Raw genomic sequence first — 25,313 nt, forward strand, 5'->3', positions numbered from 1 at the left:
ACAAACTGTAACAACACAAATCTCCAAAGGGCCTTGATGACTTACACAGATCCTGGTCTTTGATAGCCATTACTTGATGCAGTATCTAATCTTAATCTTCTGCACATTTTGGGAGGCAAATCAGGGTTTGTTGGAGCCTTTGGTGTATCTTTGGTATCTGTTGAAGATAAGCTCTGTATAGATCCACTACAGCTTTTGTTACCTAAAGAAAACAACCAAATTATAAGGAATATTAAAGTTAATTTGAAGTTGTTGCACAACATGTGTAACATGCAAAGCAAAGGTGTTGTGTTTTGTTTGTTTTTGTTTTTGTTTTTTTTTTTTAGAGGCAAAATAGGTAGAGAAAGTACTTACTAAGAGAGAGAAGAAACAGCCTTTCAGGCAGAAAGCCAGGAGAAAAGGGCCAACAGCAAGAATGAAGAAATAATGTTAAAATTGTGAAGGCTAAGAAATTACATTGCACTTAAAGGCCTAGTTAGTACATTCACTAAAAAGTGACTATAAAAACAACATTTACAAAGTAGTACACTGCATAGAATTGCAGAAAAAATTCATGTTGGAAGGGATCTCAGGAAGTCATCTAGTTCAAATTCCTGCTCAAAGCAGCATCCACTATGAAATCAGACCACGTTAATTTGTAAGAATTAATATTTTAATGTCCACAAAAGCTTCATGCAATATAAAAAAAATACTTAGGGATTAACGATCACAGTTTGCCTAAAACATTTGCTACTATAACTTGATAAAACAAATTTATAGCTGTACAGACTGTATTGCATACAAAAAAAAGTCCTTTTATTGAATACAAGGTATGGCCACATGTGTCCTTTAAGCTGAACTATCTGTGGACTTCTGCCTTGTTTGCATATATGTTCTGCAAGACAAAAGCTGCATCTACTTCTGTGTTTCTTTACTCCCAAGAACTACAGATTCTTAATAATTCTTTCAAAGCTGTCATAATATGAAGACATCCCAAAACATAAAATCAATACCTATATTATTAATATTGTTATTCTATAGTATTATTCTGTAGTGTAAATTATTGTTAATGATAATTATTATTCTACATTATTAATACTGTTAATATAACACTAATTCATATCTAGAAGTCTTAGAAAAAAGCTTGTACACTCCATGGGGGGCAGAGGGAAGAGACCTTTCTTAAACTTTTAGGGCTCTGCACATACCCACATTTTTAGCCTACCTGTACTTATATTACTTATACTATTGACAGCTCAGTGGCAAACTCAGCACTCACACTCAGTCTACTGGAGCTCGTTGTTTCAGTGCTGACTGTTAATCTTCATAATCCAAAACACAGCAAATATAGTTATTTCAAGAAAGTGTTTCTTCTAAAGTAATTACCTCATAGCTGTCAATATAGTGCAATATCACCTCAGGTACTCACAAAGGTACAGCAAGGGTTCACAGGCATTCCAGCTAACTTAGCATTTAGCAGAACTGTCTAAATTAAGAAGCTATGTTTTTAAGCTTCTCTGTCTTGTAAGGAGCCTTGTCCAGGCTTATTTGGAGACTTAGGCTCAGCTCAGGTGCTCTGACGGTCTTCTTTGAAGCAGCATCCTTCTTTGACTGAAAAGGAAGACTGGTGTCCTAACTTATGCCCTGAAATTAGATTCCTAAAGTTGGGTTTGCAAACCTGTGGTTGTTCTTGTCCATATACAGGACCATTCAGACATAATCTTGTGTTCAAGCTAATCTAACTTGCAGCACTGGATAACAAACCATGCAAGTAGGGCAGAATGAAGCAGCCGTTCCATCAGTAGGGTTTCAGACATACATTTCATGTCAGGGATTACCTTTTTATCCCATCTGTCCAGTCCTATCTCAACTAAAGGCATTGACAGTAAAAACCATAAGTAAAAAAAAAACAAACCAAAACAAACTATTTCTCCTTCAGTCTCCTATGTCAGTCAATTTAAGAGATGCAGTTGTCAAAAAAAAAAAAAAAGCAGGCACACTGACAAGGAGTGACAAAACTGTTACTTACTAGATGTTAAGCCTAGTGCTTTTTAAATTTAAATGTTAACTTTGATCAGTATCAATCATGTTGCAAGGATTCATTCCTTTGACACGGTGATAAACCATAGCTACCAACACTTCTTATAAACCAGCAATCTTCTTACAAGTCAGTGGTCTAGATGAGGCACAGCAGGATAGAGAATACTCTAAATTCTGAGAAACACTGACCTCTTTTAAGCTGTGTGAACTGTACAGGTAACAAACAATGGAATTCTGTCAAAAGCAGTTTGAAAACTGAAAGAACATACCACAAAAATTAAAGAAATAAACAAAAAAGATTAATGAGTATCACTAGCTTTCAGATGCAGCTCTTGTCTTCTGAGGCGTCACAATAAACACTGATGTCCTGAAAGACTTTAGAAATTACCTTCAGCTGATGGGATTGATCTAAGGGAAGATGCTGAAGACCTTTTCAGGCCAGACAGAGCATAAGAACTCTTTTTGGTCAGGTCTGTTGGTGGAGAGGCATTCTCTGGTCCAGTGACAGAAGCTACACTTTGGCAGTCTGACTCCACATCTGTTTTGGTTGCATCCTCCTTTGATGAGGATTCTGGACTTGTAGTCCAGAGGCCTGAACTCTTCTGGCCATTAGAAGAGGGGGGAGAGGCAATCCATGGAATCCCTCCTGATTTTTCCCTGGGCTGCGAGGGCACACATTTGGTGGTGCTGTTCTGCTCAGAGGAGTGAGAAGAGAGAGATTCAATGCTGCCCATGGGAGTGCTGTCTGGGCTACTGCTGTATGAATCACCTAGGGAGGAGTGTGGGGAGACAGAGAAAAAAAAAAATTACATTTTCCAATCATGTGCATTTCTTTCATGCCACCTTTAGCCCCTTGTACCTTACTTGTCATCAAATGCATTAATCTGTGGTTTCAGAGGCAATGATTCTTAAGACAAAATATCTGTTTATTTACTAAGTTTCACACATATTCCTATCTTTAACCTGGAAGAGCTGCCTTTCATGGCTATTTCTTTAGAGCTGACGAACATAATGGGCTACAGGCTAACTTATTTCACATAGAAGTTTGCATTTTAAAAGAACTGCCTGCAATACAAATAATCCTTAGGAAATTTAACAGTTACGAAGTTGCAATATCTTTGTGGTGAGTATCTTGCTAGATTTCCATGATAAGGCAAATGTTGTGGTGCTTGTCACACTTCTGTTCTTAAATGCATGACTTCATTGCCAGCAGGCACAAGAATTTTTATTTTGGCTACCAAGCTGCTGAGGATCTTTGCAGTCTTTGCAAGACTAGTCCATAAGTCTATCTATAGATATCCTATTTTCTGAGTCATCATACCTTTCATGAAATATCTATCCCACAGAAGGGCAACAACTGATTCCTTTATTTACAACTTGAATGTTGAACATTTTATGAATTTCTTTAATAAGACTGGTATTAGAGAAATTTACCTATCTACACAAAAATCTTTGTACTGATTGTGTTTCCAATAATCTTTTTGCAACAAGAAGTAGGAATATCCTAAAGAAATTTGCTGATGATATAAAGGTAGGAACACTCATCGGAACTGAGGAAGCACTGGCCTATAATACAGGGAGGACTGAGTTATTCTGAAGACTGGATTCAGTCTAGTGAGTCATACATTGGTTTCTAGTAGGGTTTTTTTTCCCCAAAAGCTAGGAATTATAATTCACAAAATTCACAAGAAGTAGAGAATGTATATTCTGCAACCACACAGTAGTTACAAGATATCAACATGATACAGCTGCTTTTGCCTCCCAATGTTTCAATACCCTTGGCAACAAGTGACCATAACCACACACAATACTACAGATAAGGTCACAAATACCAGTGCCTTGCACAGTGAGTGGATCTGACAACAGTAGTGCCACTGGTACAGTAGTGTGACATATTCTGTCCACTTGTGGCCAGAATTCTGGTATTCCAGATTAGATTGTCCCCCATCTTGCCCCTTTACAGACCATTAGTCCCTTGAAAATTGCAAGATTGGCTGAAGCCTAGATTTGTCAGATGCATTTTCTATAATTTTCTACTGTTTGAAACCTGTATCCCATTTTCTCATGCCATACAGAATTCCTTAATTTCCTGTAATATAGTTAAGTGTCCGTGCTTCATTTAAATGATGACTTAAAACCATCTAGTACTTCAGAAATTGCTATTCCCAGAAGCCAAGGCTCTCTCTTGCCTATCTCTGGCTACACCTAGAGATATTTGGCAAGGAGAATACCTCTGCTTCTGCCTTGGCCTTCCAGGCACAAGCGAGATCTTAACTGGAACTTGTGTAAGCAAGTGCTGAACTTGAGCTAATAAGCAAAACACAAGTGGAGAGCTCTTGGGTCAGACCTAGTTCCAATCAAGCCGTCAGCACAAGACGTGTCTGAATGAAGAAGCATGAGCTTGCATATGCTCTGCAAAATACTTGCACAGAAATGCCCCTTTTTTTAAGCTGACATTCATTCATTGCAGTTACACAGTAAAAAGCAGTTGAAACTTGCCCAGTTTGTCCTCTGGTGAATGTAACTGAAGGTTCCTCTAACTTCTTGCTCGGGATCCCATGCCATTCACGCTGGCAATTGATGTGTAGGCAGCTATTGCTCTCATTTAGTATTTAAACTCTCACTGGCAGAAATCATGTAACATAAACCTATGGAAAATGCAGCACCTATGCAAGAGTATGCTGAGGATACATTTCCTAACATTACAGGCTTAAGAATTACTACGGATCCTCAGGAACAGATGCACCTTAACTGTGGATTAATTTACTGTACCAGTTTCATGTAAATCTCCTTGAGGAACCAAGGGACACAGAAGTTCTTTTGAAAGTCTGTTGCAGTAGTAGAACATAATCTTTGCTAACATTTCAATATTACTTACTGGCACAGCCAGTAAGTAAAAAAAGTGACGGCCCACTAGATGAAGATGAATGAAGGGAAACTTTTTAATAGTCACATCTACATGAAAATGAATAAGCATTCTAAGCAGCAATTAATTATAACCGTAACTCCCTGCTGTTAAACAATAAGCCGTATAAGTATACTGTTTCTCCCCAAAATATTAGAGTTTGTTTGTATTCCAGAAAAACTAACAAAGTTTCAGTGGTTTTGGCAACTTGGGCAGTGGCTGACTTTGAACCAATGACCACAGTTTCATGCATGTGAAAAGAAGCCAAGTAATGGTTTTGATCTTGACCTTGACTGAATTACATTTATTAGAGGAGGAGAGGAAAGATTCTATTTACAGTTTCCCAACCTTACTAATCATCTTGCAAGCAAATGAGATGAACTTCATATAATGTACTTCTGAGTTTCAAAGCAGACTACATTTAGATTAGAATATAAAGTCTACTCTAAATCATTTTTGAACACTGTATGCAATATGAGACTTGCCTAAAACCAAACATCCTTTCTCATCTGAGAGAAGCAAGGAATGAAGTCATTTAACAATGTGGCTGTGGCTCACAGAGGTTAAAAAGCTGATGAAACCCTATCTGTTATGCTTATAATTATTGGAATACAATACCTTTTGGATATTATTCGGGAAAGTTAACAGACAAGACATAAAAAGGAAGATAACCAGTCAACAAGGACAAACTCACTGTCAGGATCTGCTAGACATGGTGTATATCTTCCTTTGGGTTTACGTGAACCCGTGGAGAGACAAATTGCTCTTGTCCTTCTTGAACCTGATCGAGACTGAGGTTGGGGAAGAGGAATATTGGGGTCTGGTGCGGTGTGAAATATCTGCATGATTAAACAAAAAAAAAAGGGGAAAAATAAGATATAAACAATAGAGGTACTCTTACACTTCAATTATTAATCCACTTGTTTTCCTCACCACTATCCCTGAAATTAATCCTGTAATAGTCTCACACATCACAAAAGAGTAAACTCACAGAACACAAGCTTTGCTCTAATCTCATTTTACAATCCAAGAACAACATTACTGAGCTGTACTTAAAATTTATAGTAATTATATAAAAATTTTTGTTTAAATAGTTTTATATTAGAAGTACTTAACAGTCTAAATTGTAAAATTTCCAATAGGTGCTTACTACTACGTCCTGCCCAAGAACTAATAGATTTTTAAAAATATTATGAAAAGATTGAATTTTTTCTCTGTGTTCCTGTGAAAGCTTTTGTGTGTCATAAAAATATGTCATAGTTGTAACTTATTACAATCCAGTTTGTATTTCAGAAAGCCACTTTATTTTACCAAACAATTCAAGTTTGATGAGGAACATCTTTATGTTTGGAGCACCTCCTGGTTTTTATTTTTTACATACCACTGCTACCACTGGTCAATTTTGCACCTCATTTCTGCAGAAAATACTCAAATTTTTATGAGTATTTGACTACTGCAATCTGACACAGGTCCACATGAGGTTTTAAAGAACTCTTTGCTGATAAGTTTGGCAAGCCTGCCAGCAAGAATAATGCAGAAGGTCCCGTAATTTGGTTGACTTTCCTTTGTATCACCTGTTCTGCAATATCCAAGACACATGCAGCAGAGGTCTTGAAAGACCCTAAAAACCTTCTTGGATACTTCTAGTAAAAATTATAATTGCCTTGGAGGATGACCAAAGCAAAAAACATAACCAAAAGACTTGCAGGTTTTAATTCCAGATCTTCTTTCTCACTTACTCCTAATGTAAACTCTACTGAGCACCTTTTATGGGATTCTGTGGAAGGAAGTGGAATTAGTTCTGTGGAAAGGAGAAGAGGTTTTACAGAGAAAGATTGCCTGAAATAAGCTACTGAAGGAATCAGAAGTGTCCAATCTCCATAGGACCAAGTGTTGCAGGTTAAATACCATGCAATGCAAAAATACGTCTCTGCAAGGATTTCTGGACCCCCTGTCTATAGGGCACTCCCAGAAGAGGATGAAGTGAACAATGAAAAGATAACCTCTATGCCATTCACAGAAGTGGAAGAAAGCAAATATACTTCCATGGTAGAAAATACTTTAATGGATGTCTTGAGATGCTCTTTAAGTACATTAATACTGTATTAGGCATTAGTGAGTAGCACATCAATACAAAAACATGTCTGTAGACAGAGAAATGGAGCAAGGGTGATTTTGGTTGTGCAGCCATGATCTTTGTATTGAATGAGCTTGTAATTTTCTCAAGGGGAAATTCAGTGTTGGAAACATGTAATATATATGTTTTGGATTTATAGCCAAGGAGGCTATCAGTATCATACCAATTCTGAGGAGTCCCTGTGAAATATAACTGATGATACCAAACAGTACTGTCAGTACTTACTGACCAACCAGTGCAGGGGATCCTGGTACTGACTGGGAACAGCCCCTTAGCTGAGTAACATGAAATGGAAGAAACCCAAAGTTTTTTCACTTTGTTTTGTTAGTCATCAGAGAAGGTGATATACATCAACAAAAGATCCCCAAAATAAAATTTCTTTTGATGACCAGGTAAAGGAGATCTTGACTGTTCTGCTGAGTTCTGAAATGAAATAGTTTAAAATAAAATAAAATCTGAGGAGGCTTTTCAGTGAAGCTGATATCTGCAATGGTAGTGACTGAAAGTAAGTATTCAAGATTTCATGGATTTTCCTTCTCAAGCCCTTAAACAGTTCTTATTCAATGTTCCAGGGAAGAGTTTGAGATGGACCTTTGCTGTCACTGGTCTCTTTGGGAAAAACAAAATTAACCAGGCAGTCACAGACACGCCTTTCTTCAAAGCAAAAGTGCCTAGAGAAGTTTGTATGTTCCAGAGTATTCAAGAACTTTTAAATCACAAAGACATGATGGGCTTCAAACATGTAACTAGGAATAAAACCTCATCTAAGATATGGTATTTTTTCCATTTGCTTTTTTACTTTTCATCTAGTATCTACACAAATGAAAAATGACACACTGCACAGAAATGGGGGATTCTGCTGGGGATCCACATTGATGCTGCTTGTGAAAAGAGGAACTGAAGGATAGTTGGGGTTTCATGACGCTAGGAGGGACTAGATCTCCACTGTGCAGCTGGTGTATCCCCAAAGGACAGCAATGGCCAGAAAGACTCTGACTTGATGCACTCAGAGGAGAATCCATGCATTCAACCAGAGGGAACCTTCATACACAGCTAGCATGAGAGAGATGGAGGAGCTGGAAGCAAAGTTATGACCTTCTCCTTCTGTTTCTAGATATAAGAAGGACACAGCAATCTTCAGAAAGCAACCGAAGATTCAGAGCAACTCCTTCAAAGCATGGGAGATTATGCCTTGGATCTGTACCTTGCACAGCCACAAAAGACTTGCTAGGAATACAGAACCATAGCATGGGGTGGGAAGAAGGTATTCTTTCTATCAACGATCTCCTACAAATGCTGGATTTCTTATTCTTAAGAACTTAATGATGGTAATGAAAATGAGATCTTAGTTCCACTTCATCACAAAACAGTCAGATAATGTCTTTCTACCTTTTCATAATGCTCTATCAGAATTTCAACGACGATATTTTGAAACTTAATGTTCATCATAGCAGCCACGGTTTCTTCTTGGGCTCTCATCAGAGTTGGTCCAAAGATAACACCAAGGTTGGATACAGTCATTAGATTTTGTTGACTGTGTAATGATACCCTTTAAATGAACACAAACAATATGCAATTAAATTGTTGTGCTAAACTACAATTCCAACAGGCAAAAACCTGTTAAGACTACTTCTTTAACAAGATCCCGAGTTCATGCCGCCCTTTTAAAACCACTTTTAAAACTTTCACTTTTACTAGAGTCAAAATACAGTGTAGTACAACTACTATATTTCCATCCAGGCTCCCATCCTGAAATAACTTAATGGATAACGAGCATGTCTTCCTAGAGGAAGTATTTAAGTTCCTGACATAATTGACAGGGAAAAGCAACTGTCTTTGAAGGTCTCCACAGAGAGATGCAGACCATCTAAAGTTTAGGATAAGCACCTATCTCTCTCTAATGATTTTACAGGAACTTAAATATTTGATGTTGGATTGAATGAAAATACTATGTGATAATGGAGGTCAACCATATACATTAGGTTTCATGTAAAGGAAAGAAACTTAGTTACTGAAAACACTTAAATTGCAATAGGATCTCTTTATTAATATGTTGAAAACATGGGATCAATAGGGTCAGCAAAATCGTTGTTTCTGTTGTATAGATAACACTAGATGATCATAATGACATCTTCTGGCTTTAAAATATATTCATCTTTTACTTTTGTATATTGTTATTGCTTACTGTACCTTTTCTGTCATTTTTCTTCTTAATGTAGAATTTAGAAACCTAGTTTTTCCCATAATTTATCAGATAGTAAAATGAAAACCATCAGTCAGTAATCCTTAATACCCCTTTTCTCTCCTTACGAATAAGATTTGCCAAATAAAAACCGTATAATCATAAATCCTTCGAAATAACTGCCAGTGATTCCCCCGTCACAGCTGCCCTATTGCCTTGTGTATGAGAAATATCATGCCAAGTAAAGATTTTATAATTGCCTTAAAGCTTAATTTTACTGAATGTGCTACCAAATAGAATCAGTTATTGAGGCGCTTGTTCATGTTTTCCTCTTCCTTCTCACTGCTATCTGCTACCATTGTCAAGCTGAGCATTTTTAGCCACTTCCTACATAATTAAAATAACTAAATAACTCTTGTACCTTTAAAAATTAAGAAACAGTGAAATCTATAAAATACTGGAAGACTAGCAGGTAGGAGCAAACTTTATCTTCTGTTTTTCTCTGACAGCCTTCATTAATCAGATTCATGGAGACATCTGCTATGTTTTCCTTCCAATAATATTCTCGGATAGCTTGATTTGTTCTTAAAATGTTGTATAAACATTAGCAATATTACCTATCTGATGTCAGAGTTTGGTAGCAAATAACACAAATACTATCCACTTACAAAGATTAGAAAGGCAGTGACGACTGTCAGGTCTTTCCTGACAGGTTTTCCCAAGGCTACTGGGGTATATTTTGTTAGAATCAGGATCAAACCCACGTCTGGACTCACACATTACCTTTCTCTTATTCTCCCTGTTGAGTAGGCACTAATGGTACACAGAATGAATAGAATAGTAGAATTATCTTGGTATAGAGGTGAGATAGACTGTACAATTACTTCTATAGTGAAGTAATACTCTCCTCATATTTGAACAGTAATGTTTTAGCATTCCATTTACATTGAGAAGCGGGAGAAATATGGGAAAGGGGTTTGTATTGGAGAGAACATAATTATAAACTGCAGGAAAATAAATATCTATCTTCTTACACAATTCCTATGTTGCTTCACCAAGTTATGTCAAAAAAACTTTCTAGAGTTTTATTTCAGACAGACACACTGGCAGAGATCATTATTTGGAAGCCATATAATGAAAATGACTACCTTGTTAAAGCATATTTTTAGCCAATTATCTTAATCTAATTTTCTCTGTAACAGATCTTATGTTTAGCTTAGGTGACTAAGGGGTCTTTGGGAAGTCCACTAGTATTCTAATGAAAATGGAATTTTGAATTACTCAGCTCTAGGTTTGTTAGAAAAACCTAAAAAAAAAAAACCCTTTGCAATGTTACTCTGCTTTGGGCTGCACAGTCACTGTTAAGGTCTCTTACACAAGCACTATAGTCTTATAGCTTAAGAGAGAAAGTAGTGTTTGTCCTGTGTTTGGGTTTCCTTGGTTACAAATTTGGTAGCTTTGCTAATAAAAGGAATGGTGAATTTAATAACATTGTAACCAGAAAGGACTTTCTACAAAGCATTTCAAAGGCTCAATTTCTTGCAGAAGAGGAAAAACCCAGGCCTGTAAATGGATCATTTTGATAGCCAATTTCCTCTGACCTAGTCCTACTGTTGCTGAGCTACTGAATAGATACAGGCCAAGGTAATCATGCATTTCAGGTAGCTGTAAGGCATTCATTAAGGTGCAGTTGCTTTCTCCTCAAAATTTCTTTTTTTGATATATCACTAGTAAATTTTTGATACTGCCAGATTGCAGACTCCCGACTATCTACCTTAGAAAAGTATGGTGTTATTAAATCATACCAAAGAATGATTTATTCTTTAAAGTAGACAGGTAATTTGACTAGGAAGGTTTAAAAACAAAAAATGAATTACCTATGTGAAAAAACCACCAAACTTCCCATGTTTGCCTAGCTGCTGACTGAGTATATACTCATGCAGTATCACCTCTCTGCAGGGTGCTTTTCAGGATTTGCTGGATTTGTTTGTTTGTGTTTAGTATGATCTACATCCCACAACATCTAGTTCATATTTAATTTTGCATTGTGACACAAAAGTCAAGGTAGGCAGACATGAAAGACCTTAAGACCTAAACCAAGAAAAAATAATGTTATCCTTATTTTATAACTCATAGTTAAAGGTATAGTATTTTCACCTAGACAGAAAAGCATACATAAAGGAACTGAACAGCTAAAAGAAATATAGGGAAAGGATATACATTTTGAAATTGGATTTCAAACAAAAGAATGAAGAAAGGGAGGTTGCTTTTTTTTTTTTCATGTTTTCCCATTTTCATAAAATTAGGCACTGTATCCGCCATTTTTTCCTTGAAAAGTCTTCACAGAGTGGTAGGAAAAAGATGAGGAAGGAAGATAACTAATATATGCAAGAGACTAATTTTGAATTCAGTCTCATTAGAACTGCTAGCATAAACAACAGCTGGCACATTATATGAGAAATTAGAAGGGGTGAACTGAATGTTGAAAAGAAAAGAACTGAAAGTTTTCAGTATAAAATTGTAAGATTACATTTATCAGAAATGAGAATCACATCAAAGATGAGATAGGCAAAAGTTAAAGAGAACAATTAAAGAAGGGAATACTGCAGGCATGCTTTTCTTTGGAAACGCATTTGAGGTCACACTGAGAATAAAGAGGCCAGGAAAAGAGGTCAAGGAAGAAATGCTTGCCTATAACTAATTCTGCCTACAAATAAGTCAGTTCCTATGCATATATATTTCTAATTTGGGAGCTTCCAGACTAGCAGCTTTTACAGAATCATTAATCCCTCATTAAATGCTTTAACTTTTTAGAGGGTTAGAAAACAGTAGATATTATGTTTTTTTAGCTAATCAAACAACTCTGCAAGTAAGGAAACTTAAGAAACTTGCTTTCATCTTGTTCTCTGGGTTACCCCACGTATAACAAGATGCAAGGTCTGCCTAATCAGTTTTTGCAATGGAAACATTCACAGCAGCTTGCTATCATGTCAGTTCTTAAGGGGCTAATGACATAAAAGGCTAAAAATAATTTATTAGGGCTAAATAATTTCCTATCAAAGAAATTTTCAAAGTTCTCACATCTGTAAGAGGAAGCAAAACTGCATTATGCTCCACTGTAGACAGCTTATTGCAGGCTGTGGCTCAAGCTGTGATCAACAAAGCAAAATAGCTGGGATGTAATGAACAGAATGAAAACAATATGGACTCCTCTCTTATGTCTTCTACATTTCTCAGTCATGTGGGCCTTATCTGAACAACTGCTGTTTCAGTATTCACATTCCCAGATCATTGATAAAAGTAATAAAAAGTATACAGACTGCTAAATCAGAAAGAATAATACATATTAAAAAGTATTCAGCAAATACCAGTGAAAACTGACCAAAGATTTACTAAAATCTACATGAATAACATTTGATGCAGAAACAGGATAAATTATAATGTAATAATGGTATGTAATCATAGCTAGTGATACAGAAAGACATAAGAGAATAAAAACTTGTCTTTTTTGTCTCACAGCACATGCTAAGTGTAATTCAGTGAAGACAAAAGGTCATCAGTTCAAAGAAATGCAAAATCTTTTCCATCTGACATTTAATTAATACTTAGAGAAGCTGATAAAACAAGGCAGATTCAAAAGTGGGTTTGGACATTTATATAGATATCAAAACCACAAATAATACTACTTCAAATTAGTGTTTTCAAATGATACTACACTTCAGAGTTATTAGAGAGAAAAAGAAGATCAAAGATGAAGGACAAGTATTATCACATTAGTGTACTCTCCATTTCTGAAACAGTGTGGGACCTCGAGTCAGATTCAAACCAGCCTTTTCTACCAACCTTAGCATAGTTTTAGACGTTTCTTCAGTTTAATTATGGCAATTTCTGTAGTAAGTAGGAACGTGAAAAAAAAAAAACCATTGAGTGGATTTATTTTATGAACATAGTTGGTCATCTTCGTGACTCTTTATGGTGTTATTTTTTATTTTGTTTCTACAGTGAGTGCTCTTCAGCTACATTTAGAACAGCATTTTAGAATTAAAAGTAATTTCAAGTGGCATTGTTTTAACACAGAGAATGGATTAAGCAACACTGACAAATTTAAAGCAGAAATAACCACATCTTACAATAATACCAAAGAGAAAAATCAAAAAGAATTACTTGACCAAGTGCTTGATAAGGATGTCCAGCATCTCTCTGTTCTTCTCTGGTAACTTATGCACAAGCGCATGCACTGCCTCAACTCTGTAGTTCTGATCATCTGACTCTATTAAACAGAAAACAAATATTGTTGATAAGTTAGAATGTGCTAAGATGTGACTATAAATGGCACCAATGTCTGTACGCTAATATAAGCGTAAATAACACATGCATTACAAGAAGCCAAACACAATTAGCCTTTAAAATGATGAGGACAATTTGATTATATTTATTACAACATTCTGAAATCTGTATTTCAAGTAACTTGCCAAAACCACTGTTACAGGAACAAAAAAAATTAGTGGCAATGTTGACCTGATGTGTCACTTCAGTGAAATCCAAGATTTTACTCCTTGAAATTAAAAATATCTAAAATTCTTGAGTGTCTTTTATTCTTATCAAGGCAAGAGGAAATGGGGAAATAACTTCAAATTATAGACTGAAGTCATTGGAAAAACAATCTTACTATCTTTGTATCTAATTACTCCATTTGTGAAAAGGAGATAATTATCACCGCCTCCAATTTCTCAAGGCAAGCTGGGAAAATAAAGGTCCCTGGATGAGAGGGATGAATGCTATAAATGAATTATCAGCCCATATAAAACAAACAAACATATAAATCAAGGTTCAGAATTTCATGCAGAAGGCAGTCACACAGAACATCTAAAAAGATCAGAACAAACCACTGAACAGCTTCATCTAGTGTAACTTCTCTATTTTGAGGGCTTTCATGTGGCACTGTGCTGTCACATACAGTGACATGGAAGAAGTCGGATCCATGGCTGGATCACAGAATAATAGACCAAGGAGAAAAGTAAGGATAGTAACTGGGGAGATTAAGCGTTAGAAACAATATTACTTTCATGAAAGTGTATTTATTTCTTTACTTACTAACAGCAACAATGAAATCTTTGTGCAGCTTGAAAGTCATCAGTGGTTCTGAAAGACACCTGGTTGTAAAAAAAATATATTAAAAATAAATTTAAAGAAAAGCATTACTCAAAGTCTTTTTAAGTTTTATGGGTGTGATTATGACAGCCCTCAACATCTGCACAATGTACATTGGTATGTGCTAGGAAACCCAATTCAGTGATGAGTGATTCTGATTACAAGTCGTATACAAGTCAGTCACGTACACAGTCTGAAAATCTCTTTAAGTTGAATCTGGTGTCACCATTTAAGTTAATAAGGGAAATACTAGCGTCACTGACTACAGCACAGAGACTCGCTGTTTTCTGGCTTCCATACTGTAGAACAGGAATAAATACAGATGCAGAACGTGGTACAGTGGGCTGCAAAAGCAATCTTTTGCCCAAGAAAGGCAAAAACATGATGAAATTTGAGACTGAAATTCTGATCTGGGAGATGCTAGAAGAGTCATCCTCTGAAAGGCAGACCGTGAATTGCTTTACAGACACAAACACAGAACTACTGCTAGCTCACGTTCTAATTTCACAAACACAGTATTTACAATGATTTGTGCTTCTGAAGCTGTATTATGAATTTCTTCAACCAAAGCCAGTCTTTTCAATAAAGTGTACATGAGCATTCCACTATAAATCCTAGGCCTATTTTCCAGAGTGAATAGGGATTTCTGATGCTGCCCTTTGTGAGGTGACCGGTTTAGGAAATCTAGATTTTTAGAAGTCATAGAACACCCACCATCTGGATTTGATGCTTTTTATTATGTTTCTTTTGAATGTTATATATTGAGACCCAAAAAAGAGTTACCTCGGAAGTACCATAGTTCTTGAAAATTTTGTCTCTTATTAACAAAACTTTTAAGAGAAAATGATAGTGTGGGAGGGATATTGTGTTTGTGAAGACTCCAACAGCATAGGATAAAAACCTATGGTTTTGCTGAGATTTTTATTCTGCTCCAACAATGATGCCATGAAACCTCATGGTACACAGGTTAAGGGATTCAGAAAAGAAAGACTGAGCACAACATGTTATGTGGTTAAGGTAAAAAATTTTAAGCAAGAAGATGCAATTAATTAAATTCTGCCAAAATTAGGGCTATATAAGGCATGACTATCTTAATAAGGCAGAAAGTGTGTGACAAATTTTAGATTTATTATTACACATAATCACAGGGATATTAGGCAAGATAATAATATACTCAATTTTTACCATGCTAATGGATACAAGAAATATAACATGATATTAATAAGCAAAAGATTAATGGGCCAGAAAATGAACACTGAGATTTGTGTAGCATCATACTTACCTGAGGTAGTTTTTTAGTCCGCTTGTTATTGTTTTATTGTCCCAAAGTTCCATATCAATGTCCATATCAGGAGGAGATTTAGGGGCTGGTAGAAATTTGAATTATGATTGTGTTACAGTTTGACTAACACACTAACTAGAAAAGCAGCAAAAGAGAAGCTAATAGATTAGTCATTTAGCTTGTGATTACTTATTAGCCAGATTAACTACCAATCTGATCAATCTGAATCTTTTAATCTCCGCCAAAGTATTAAGAAAAAATGAATTTAGCACTCATATTTAGTACCTGTAAACATTAACTATATGCACTGTATTAAAGTGGAAAGTAAGCCCAAGTCAACAGAGAATTACTAATGTATTTGGCTTAGACATTCAAACACAGGCATCAGAGAGCCAAATTAGCAAGAATAGTGAAAGACTAGAACAACTGTCTCTTAAACTGAGTTATGCTGTGTTACAGAACTAAGCTTTGGACCACTTCTGAAATATGCCAAACAGATACCAATAAATAGAACTTTAAAGCTAAAAGAAGACATGCATTTTATCAGTAATTTGCTCATATCAATGATTACATGCAGAAATTGAATACTAATACACAGAAGAAACTAGTTAGATCACTCATTTTAAGACTGCAAACTCAATTTAGCGGCAGTAAGTGCACATACAAAATTGTAAATATTATGACAAAATCTTCTGAGCACAGCAGTTAAGGCAAAAGGGACCACAGCGCACACACTGCACACTGACAAAGGTTCACTTCAGATACTTACAAAATATGGTATTCATCAGCTTTTGCACCTTGGAGTTTACACCACCTATTCTGTACAGCCCCAAGATTGTAATACCTACATTCGGAAAACAAGCACAATGAAAATAATGAAAATATGGTTATTTCAATATATGCTGATGCATCCTTTGTGTATGTTTTCAAAACACCTAAATGTGTTTATGGAAAATTGTACAATTACATTCTTGAGTACTGCTTTACCCTACTGAATTCTCTTCTGGGATATTAACAACTGCATTCCACTGAATCCATACCATACTATACACTAATCATAATTTTACATTAACAGAACCCTTTTGCATAGAAATGACCCATATTAGCAAACAACAAGGAGATGGCTGAGAAAGGTGAAAAATAAGACCCCAAAGCAGTCATAAAACACATTACATGTTAACAAGTTTATCTTACCTAGACTTCAGTAGAATTACTATGCATCTGTATTTGCTTCGAACATCATCCCTTCCAATTAAGATTTGATTGACATTTATAGGAGAAATTATTGTACCCAAAATAAAATCATATACTGTTTACTGTTGAAACACTGCAGTTCAGAATTTATATGTTATGCATGGATCCCCATGCAAAATAGAGACAGTCAAGTCCCAATTTACCCATAAGATTCAATTGTTGGGGTTTTTTTAATAGCACAGATACTAATTACAAATAATGTTTAAAGTGAGACATTCACAACACAGTATTTCATTATGCCAGTGATGATAATTTTATTGTTTTTAACTGCCTTTTAAAATCAGCAAGACTTAAAATTCTTCCCTTCTCCCCACTTCAGGTCTTACCATTTAAAAATTGTCCACTTTTCCTTTGAAAACAACATTCCAAAGTCTGATCTCACTTAAGGTAACCTAGGTGTTTTGTTTTGAAACTCCCCCCCACCCCACCCTGAAAAAAATGTAAGCTCTGAGTCAGCAGTGATTCAAAAGCTACATAACATTGTTACCTAAGAAACTGAATTCATGTTGAGCTCAATGTTGCACAGAGACCACACAGCTTTTGGATTAGAAGAGTTGCATGCTGACAGTTCAGTGCATGGACAAGAAAAGGTTACCTCTTTCTATGGAAGGTGATACAGCCATACTCCTTCATTTATAAGTGGATAATTAAAAATTTGCTGTGAGTTGCAAGATATTACCTCATCAGTAGAGTGATTATTATTTTCTTTTTGTACATTTCCACTACCAAAAATGAGTTTCTAAACATTTAAAAAATTGATAAACCATGTGCAAAATGAGTGAATAAAATTACAGGAGTTATGCTCTGCAAAAAAGATGTTCCAGCAGAGAGTATTCATGCCACTTTTTGGTCTTCAGGTTTCACGCCAGAAACCAAAGTTGGGAGCTGAGACTCCCCATAGTTTTACGACGATAAAGCACAATTAGGTGCCCACAAATTAAAGACTAAAAATGTGTGCAATTGTGTATTAAGCTGTCTAAACAACATGAAATTACAGAAAATGTTTAAAAAAACAACTTAAATGATACGTTAAGAACTGTTGTTGGAACTTGTGGTAACAGTTTTAAGTGTAAAGCAGACAGATAAAATGTGAAAAGTACAAACCAAATGATGGACACACTCCAAAGCACAGCTGTAAAACATGTAGAATTAATCAAAGTAATAGTCAAGAAAAAATACTCATAATAATCTAATACATAATTTGTGATTTAATACACACCTCTTGTTTCTACAGCATGAATACATTTCCTGACAAAGTTGAAGCCTGCTTCATTTAAGAACACTATAAAAAGAAGACAAAAAAGGTAATTGTTTCCTAACTTATCAATACACAAAATCTCCATGTTTAGCTACATTCACGTTAGTCAAAAAGAACTGATACACATTTATCCACGAGATTATGATTGCTATTTACTCTGGAGAGCAAGTCTTATGAGGAGCGGCTGAGGGAACTGGGGTTGTTTAGTCTGGAGAAAAGGAGGCTGAGGGGAGACCTTATCACTCTCTACAACTACTTGAAAGGAGGTTGTAGTGAGGTGGGGGTTGGTCTCTTCTCCCAAGTAACAAGAGATAGGACAAGAGGAGATGGCCTCAAATTGCACCAGGGGAGGTTTAGCTTGGATATTAGGAAAAAATTCTTCACTGAAGGGGTTATGAAGCATTGGAACAGGCTGCCCAGAGAAGTGGTGGAGTCACCATCCCTGGAGGGATTTAAAAGATGTGTAGATGTGGCACTTAGGGGCTTGGTTTAGTGGTGGACTTGGCAGTATTAGGTTAATGGCTGGACTCAATGATCTTAAGGGTCTTTTCCAACCTAAATGATTCTGTGATTCTATATAGGGATATTATCTCAACACACTGTCATGTATCTACATTTAGGTGTACAGACTACTGAAATTTTTACAGATTTGTTAAATATATTTTAGCTTTGGAGCCAATCAAATTTTCTTCCAATTTGTGTTTGATAGTAATACAGAAGTTGAAGGCTTTCTCACAGTTTACATAGCTTAGGATGTGCTTTTGTGTAGCCCGATCATGTTATCCAACAGTTATTTCATAGCAACAGAAAGAAAATGTAAAATAATTAATTTCTCCCTCATACACACATCTAGAAACCAGGACAGTACAGAAATCTAGCAATATTTGATAACTACATAAATGAAGAGCTTACTTTCTTCCTTCTTGCTAATAATGGCTGGCAGTGTGTAGATCTGTAAAAAAAACCAAAACAGGTCAATGTTTGTGCTTTAAATTCTTTATTGCCAGGTTTGTTGGTAGTTGCAACATGCTGTGTATTAGCTTGCTGGTAGGTGAAAGCCAACCTTGCCTTTCAGCTTGACGTTTACCCCCACAGCACTCACCCAAGTTAACAGCCCTATGGTAGGATAGACACCTAAAATTTGTTAGAAGTCAGATTTGCAGACTCCAAATGGGTTAAATTTCAATACAAGTACTGATCTAATTTCTGTACTGTTTCAGTCAAACAAGAAGCTTGTAAAAACACCCATCTATCTCATAAAACCATTTTTTTTCCCCTTGGATACAGGTCTGGCATCACCTTCATTCAGTGACTATTTTAAGAGGAGGTTAATAGTGGGAAGAAATCTCAGACAAGCCTGTCTCTTAGTAGCTTTCAACACATTTTTATGCTCTCTGCAGTGCCTTTCAAGATGGTGCTAATTGTTTACTCCATGACACTGCTCAAAAGATGGTTAGTCTTTATCAGTGCAGAAACTACCACTTCACAAATGTTATCCGAACCATGAATCCTATTAGACAATACACTATCATATTACTTAAACATTAAGTAACTTAACATAAAATAATAATATATAAATAAAGGCTTAAATTCACTAATAGTTCTGCTTTTCTACTTTGTACCTATCTTCAACTGTGTACTTGTGATAGTGTCTCACAAAGAACAGAACTGTATTTGCCTGTACTGTAACAGAGTATCTGAAATGCATACTAGGTTCTTTCTTTAATATGTGTGCCATAAAACTGTAAAAAGAAAAGAAAATGAAAAAATATCCTTACTGGTTCCTTGCCATCCATAGCTTCAAGCCAAAGTTTTCGGTTGGATTCTGAAAAAGCTTGCAGTGTGATGATTCCAGGTCTGTCAAAAACATACACATACACTGAAGTTACTAATTTCTTTTTCTTAAACAGTATCCAAAGTCAGAATCCATTTGTATATGGACACGAAGTGAATACATAAAAGACAGAGGGAAGTTAATGAAAGCTTCTGTCATAATACAATAACTTTGAGCTAGATTTAAAAACAGGTTTGTTTTTTAGAAGTTCGGTATGGCAACATGTAATTTTAGATGCCAAGTCCTAAGTGCTCCAAGCCTCCAATAGGTGTTAGGCACCTCCATATTGCAAGATGAGTTATACACCTGTAAATGGGATCCCATACAACCCATTTTTCAGTGGGGAGATGCTTAGGGTGGAAAACTTAAGGGCAAGATAGATCAGCTCAATTTGACTAAATATGTCCATGCCTGAGCTAGTTATCTACATTCCTTTAATAGCAAATGAAGTAGGTACTTTTAATCTGAAAGTCATATCCCAAAATAGACATCCAAAGTCAGTCAAAAGAAATGTGCCCTAAAATGGTTGCCTAAAAAGAGTGCTTTGAGATAGTATCTCAAGTCTGAAGCTGTAAAGCCAATTGAGCTGAGTACTGTCATGGTGCAGGATTTTTTTTTATTTGAGAGGACTCAAAAAATTAGTTCTTTCTACTGGCTGTGCTTTAACCGCTATGAAAGAAGTTTAAAAAGTGGCATATCCTCTCTGTTGATGAAGCTTTGACATTGTTCAGAAAAAGAGTCATGGGAACCAGTGAAGGGATGAGGGAGCCAACTTCTATCTTTGTTCCTGGAATAATTATATGAACAGGTGTGTAAATACAAAGAATTAGTCTCTATTTGTGATCATGGGCAAATGAGTTCTTTAAGAAATGCTATGCAATTAATTCACTGATTTGCCAACATAGAATGCCCATCAGAGTCCATTTAAAAAGTGCTGCTGCCACACCAGTGTAACATGTAACTGCTCAAAACTTTCAGCAGACTGTCTAAAACTGATTTTTCTATGGTAGGTTCACAAATAAAGGACACTATAGTTTTTACTAGGTATTTATCTTCCACCATAGAAATAAATAACCAAACAACCACCACCCTTGCTCACGTCTCCAAGAGACCTACACTGTCACCTTGCATTTAAAAAGCATTCAAGAAAGCAACTGGACAATATAAATATCAAAATGTGTGTTCACGCACATACACCAAACCATTCAAGGAGGAGTAAGCCCTGCCTTTATACATAAAGATGCCAGGTGGAATATTTTGTTTGCTATCTACTATCACAAGAGTAAAAAGATACAGTTAATCCAGGTTAAGATGTATAATTGTTTTTCTATTTTCTTAAAGTCTAAGTTTATTTCCATTTTAATATTCCATCTTGCTACCTACCCACAGATTCTTATTTAGGAATTTTTCTCTCAAAAGCATTTTAGAAACAGAAACTGATTGTTTTTTTCTTCTTTCTCTTGTGACTACTGCTTAATATTCCATGTATACTTATAGTCCCTTGGTCAGCATGTACAGAAAGAACAGAAATTTCTGAGTGCCATTTTACTTCAGGTTTAGAGATACATGCTTTTAGCTCTGAGTTTCTGATTTAATCTGTCGTCCAAGTTAGCAGTCATTGTATAGCATGTTTTAACACTGAAATATCTAAGACTATAATCCCTGTATATTAGTTTCCTAAAAAAAAAAAACAAAAACCAAAACCAAAAAAACCAAACAAACCCCCAAAACCCAAATCAGCTCCAATACTTTTTGAACTAACTTCATCTCTAGTTACTGAAATAGTTGGTAATTTCTCAGACATTAAAATTACATTCAAGGTGAAACACACTTTTTGATGTTACCTTTTTATATAGCTCCAGTACAAATAAGATGGTGTAACCTCTAGAATGGTTTTCACAAGAAGTCTGAGCTGAATGGAGGTGTGAAAAACACCTAAGTAAATTTTAAATTAATTATGTCAATTGGAAGGGCTCACAGTGTGTTCTCCATTAGTTGTTCACAAGGGTTTCTTTCAGTTAACATGGTTCTTTCATGAAATGAGATGTGCTCATCAGTCTGCCCGGTTTTCCGATGTTTTAATAAAATAATATTTTATATAACATTTCATACAATGTTGCATATAATAATGCAAGGAGAGAATTAGCTCTGTGGGATAAGGTGTTTGGAGACAGAAGTCACCCATAAAATCTCACAACAAAATTTTGAAGACTGGTGTAGCTGCACATTTTTAAAAAGAGGTCTTTCATGATGAAAAATCATACCCCACACCCTCACATTAGTAAGGAAACTTATCTTTTACTAGTGTCAATTACTTTTAAAGTTTTTCTGTATTTTGTAGGTGATGTCCAACATTATACTGCAAGTAAACATTATTAAGTTTTGAATTTAAATTTAGTTCAAATGTAATCATTATCACAGTCTTTTTGAATCCTCAGTATTCCAGTACTGTGTTTATATTTATATGAACTCGCTCACATTCTTAGTCGTTACAGACATCAGTAACAGCCACTGCATTTTCTCCTTCTTAGGAGAAACCCAAGTTTTGCCAACATGACATTCAGAAGAAATTAATGTTACCCTTGTATATGAACTGCCACCAAATATTTCTAGGTATTTCATTGTCTATTTATCTCCTCTGCTAACTTGTATGAAAATTCACTACTTCCCTGCTGAATACCAAATCAATTGGAAAAGTGAACTTTTTATCACCCTGTGAAAGTTAGATCGTTACAACAATGACCAAGTAACTGTGTATTTCACTCCCCTTTCAATCTTCTGTCCAAGTTTCCAGAATGCCTTTAACTTATAGGCCATGCACATTTGTAATCAATCAAAATGCCCCAAAGGAATAAATGGTATGCAGAAAATGCCTATAACTCTCTCTTTGATGAGATCTCGAAGAACTGCGGATGGAACTAATTGTTCTGTGCAATTTTATTGAACTGTGGACATTCTAGTAGACTAAGGGAGAGAAAAGGGACAACACTCACTTGTGAATATGTTACAACGGTACTGCCACGGATGCGTCTAATAAATGCAATTCTACTTAGAAACAACTACCAATTTCGAACTCAACCTGTCAATTCAAGCTTAGGAGCTTTCAAGAGACCAATTAATGTCAACACTTGTTCATATCAAATTTCTATTTCTTAAACTTGAACTCACTCAGAAGTGTATTTGACAAAAATAATGTATTATATTTGAAAGTACCAAAGTATCCTCAAAATTATAATGTAAATACAGCAGTTTTGAATGGAATTTAAAATCACAGTAACAGTCATAAAATATTTCTTAAAAGAACGACTACAATAGTCAGTCTATTTATCATATTTTAAGGGAAAAATTAATTCAATATTTCTTTTTATTCTAAAGCTTAAATAAAAAACTTTTACAAAATACTGTGTATGTACACTTGAAATACAGAAAAGCTGTTTTCATCTATCTTATATAATTATAACATCCATGAATAAGTAAAAAAAAAATAATTGTAGAAGTAATTTTCAAAAAAGAAAAATGACGTGCTATCATACATTTCTGAAAGAAATAGAGATTGGTACAGAATGTGCTTATTAATAAGTAATTTAAAAAATATTTATGATCCGTTCCTAAAAGAGGGTAGTCAGTTGTGCTTCAGGTTCTGTAAGAATCCATCTTCTATCTGTATGCAAACATAATGTAGTTAAGACAATACATATGCTCAAAAAATAGGTGTGAACAAGTAAGTACTAAGTCTTGAAAGCCTAGTTTGTCTGGATACAAGCATATTAAGAAATACATTGGTTGCAAGTGCTTCTATTTTTAATTATTTCCAATTTGTTAACACAATGAAAAAAATTCAAACCTCTCAAATACTTCAATATCGAAACAGAAACGTTTGTCAATTGAATCTGTCTTTCTCCTGATGCAAGATTTTAGCTTGAATATTTCTGGTGAGCTTGTGACAAGGCCATTCTATAAAAAAAACCAAAACAAAATTAGCACAGGCAATATGCTGATATACCTTGGCTCGAGATCTTAAATTTAACTGTATGAACAGTCCAAAGAACATCTCTTAAGATAGGGATTAAAATTATTTAGGAACATATACAATAATTTCTCTGTATATAAAGTAAGATTACAGTTAATAGCTTTCTGTCACATATTTGTTATTTAATCATTATATTTCAGAAAACTCCCTAAATTCAAAAGTTTACAAACATCTGCATATATAACTTGATTATATGTTACATGTTAGAATGACTATCATATAATTGTCAAGTCTCACATGTAGATAAAAAGATTTCTAAAGAATAAAGCTGACTAACTCCTAGTTCTGGCCACCATCGTGAGGCCAAACTCTATGAAGTTGGAAAGGCTGATGCAATTACAGGGGAGTTTCTAAGGAATGGGAGAAAGCAAATGTCGCTCCTGCCTTCAAGAAGAGAAAGGAAGAAGATATAGAACCATAGAATCATTCAGGTTGAGAAAGACCTTTAGGATTGAGTCCAACAGCAAACGTAACACTGCCAAGTCCACCACTAAACTGTGTTGCTAAGTGCCACGTCTACATGTCTTTTAAATACCTCCAGGGACGGTGACTCCACCACTTCCCAGGGCAGCCTGTTCCAATGCTTGACAACCCTTTTGGTGAAGAAATTTTTCCCAATATCCAATCTAAACCTCCCCTGGTGCAAAATGAAGCCATTTCATCTTGTCCTGTGGGGAACTACTGGCCAGTCTGCATCACCTTGGTCCCTGGGAAGGTGATGAACTGAATAATCCTGGAAAGCATTTCCAAACGTATTAAGGATAGAAAGGTGACTGGAAGTAGGCAGCATGGATTTAATGAAGGGGAAATCATGCAGGATCAACTTGATAGCCCTCTACAATGTGATGGATGGCTCAGTGGATGATGGAAGAACAAAGAATATTGTTTATCTCAACTTTAGCCAGGCTTTCAACACTACATCCTACTACAGTAGGATGTTTCATACTACATCCTCATAGACAAACTGGTGAAGTACAGCATAGATGAACAGAGGTGGACAGACAGTGAGGTGGACTGAAAACTGGCTGAACTGCTGAGCTTACAGTGGAAGTCCAGCTGCAGCTGGTCACTAGTGGTACGCCCAAGGAATCACACTGAGGCCAGCACTGTTTAGGACGAATAGAAATAACCCCAGACACCAGAAGAAGATGGGCCTGACAGGGTGTAAAGCAGCTTGGCAGAAAAGGACCTGCAGGTCCTGGTGGGCAACAAGTTGACCATGGGTCAGCAATGTGCTCTTGCAGCAAAGGCGGCCAACAAG

General features: G+C 35.7%; 1 protein-coding gene across 1 annotated transcript in view; it reads right to left on the bottom strand.

Moving 5' to 3' along the window:
- Window positions 1-25,313, bottom strand: part of ARHGAP42 (Rho GTPase activating protein 42) — a 167,928-nt gene that overhangs the window by 13,369 nt on the left and 129,246 nt on the right. The window contains exons 10-21 of the mRNA XM_069808326.1: window positions 23,867-23,976; window positions 19,967-20,045; window positions 19,101-19,140; window positions 18,150-18,212; window positions 16,446-16,520; window positions 15,677-15,761; window positions 14,338-14,396; window positions 13,408-13,513; window positions 8,451-8,610; window positions 5,619-5,763; window positions 2,408-2,788; window positions 46-202 (exon numbers count right to left, since the gene is read on the bottom strand). Coding sequence (XP_069664427.1) covers window positions 46-202; window positions 2,408-2,788; window positions 5,619-5,763; window positions 8,451-8,610; window positions 13,408-13,513; window positions 14,338-14,396; window positions 15,677-15,761; window positions 16,446-16,520; window positions 18,150-18,212; window positions 19,101-19,140; window positions 19,967-20,045; window positions 23,867-23,976 — 1,460 coding nt within the window. The remainder of the gene's footprint in view (window positions 1-45; window positions 203-2,407; window positions 2,789-5,618; window positions 5,764-8,450; window positions 8,611-13,407; window positions 13,514-14,337; window positions 14,397-15,676; window positions 15,762-16,445; window positions 16,521-18,149; window positions 18,213-19,100; window positions 19,141-19,966; window positions 20,046-23,866; window positions 23,977-25,313) is intronic.

The sequence above is a fragment of the Haliaeetus albicilla genome, chromosome 20, assembly GCF_947461875.1.
Source record: "Haliaeetus albicilla chromosome 20, bHalAlb1.1, whole genome shotgun sequence".
Lineage (NCBI taxonomy): Eukaryota > Metazoa > Chordata > Aves > Accipitriformes > Accipitridae > Haliaeetus > Haliaeetus albicilla.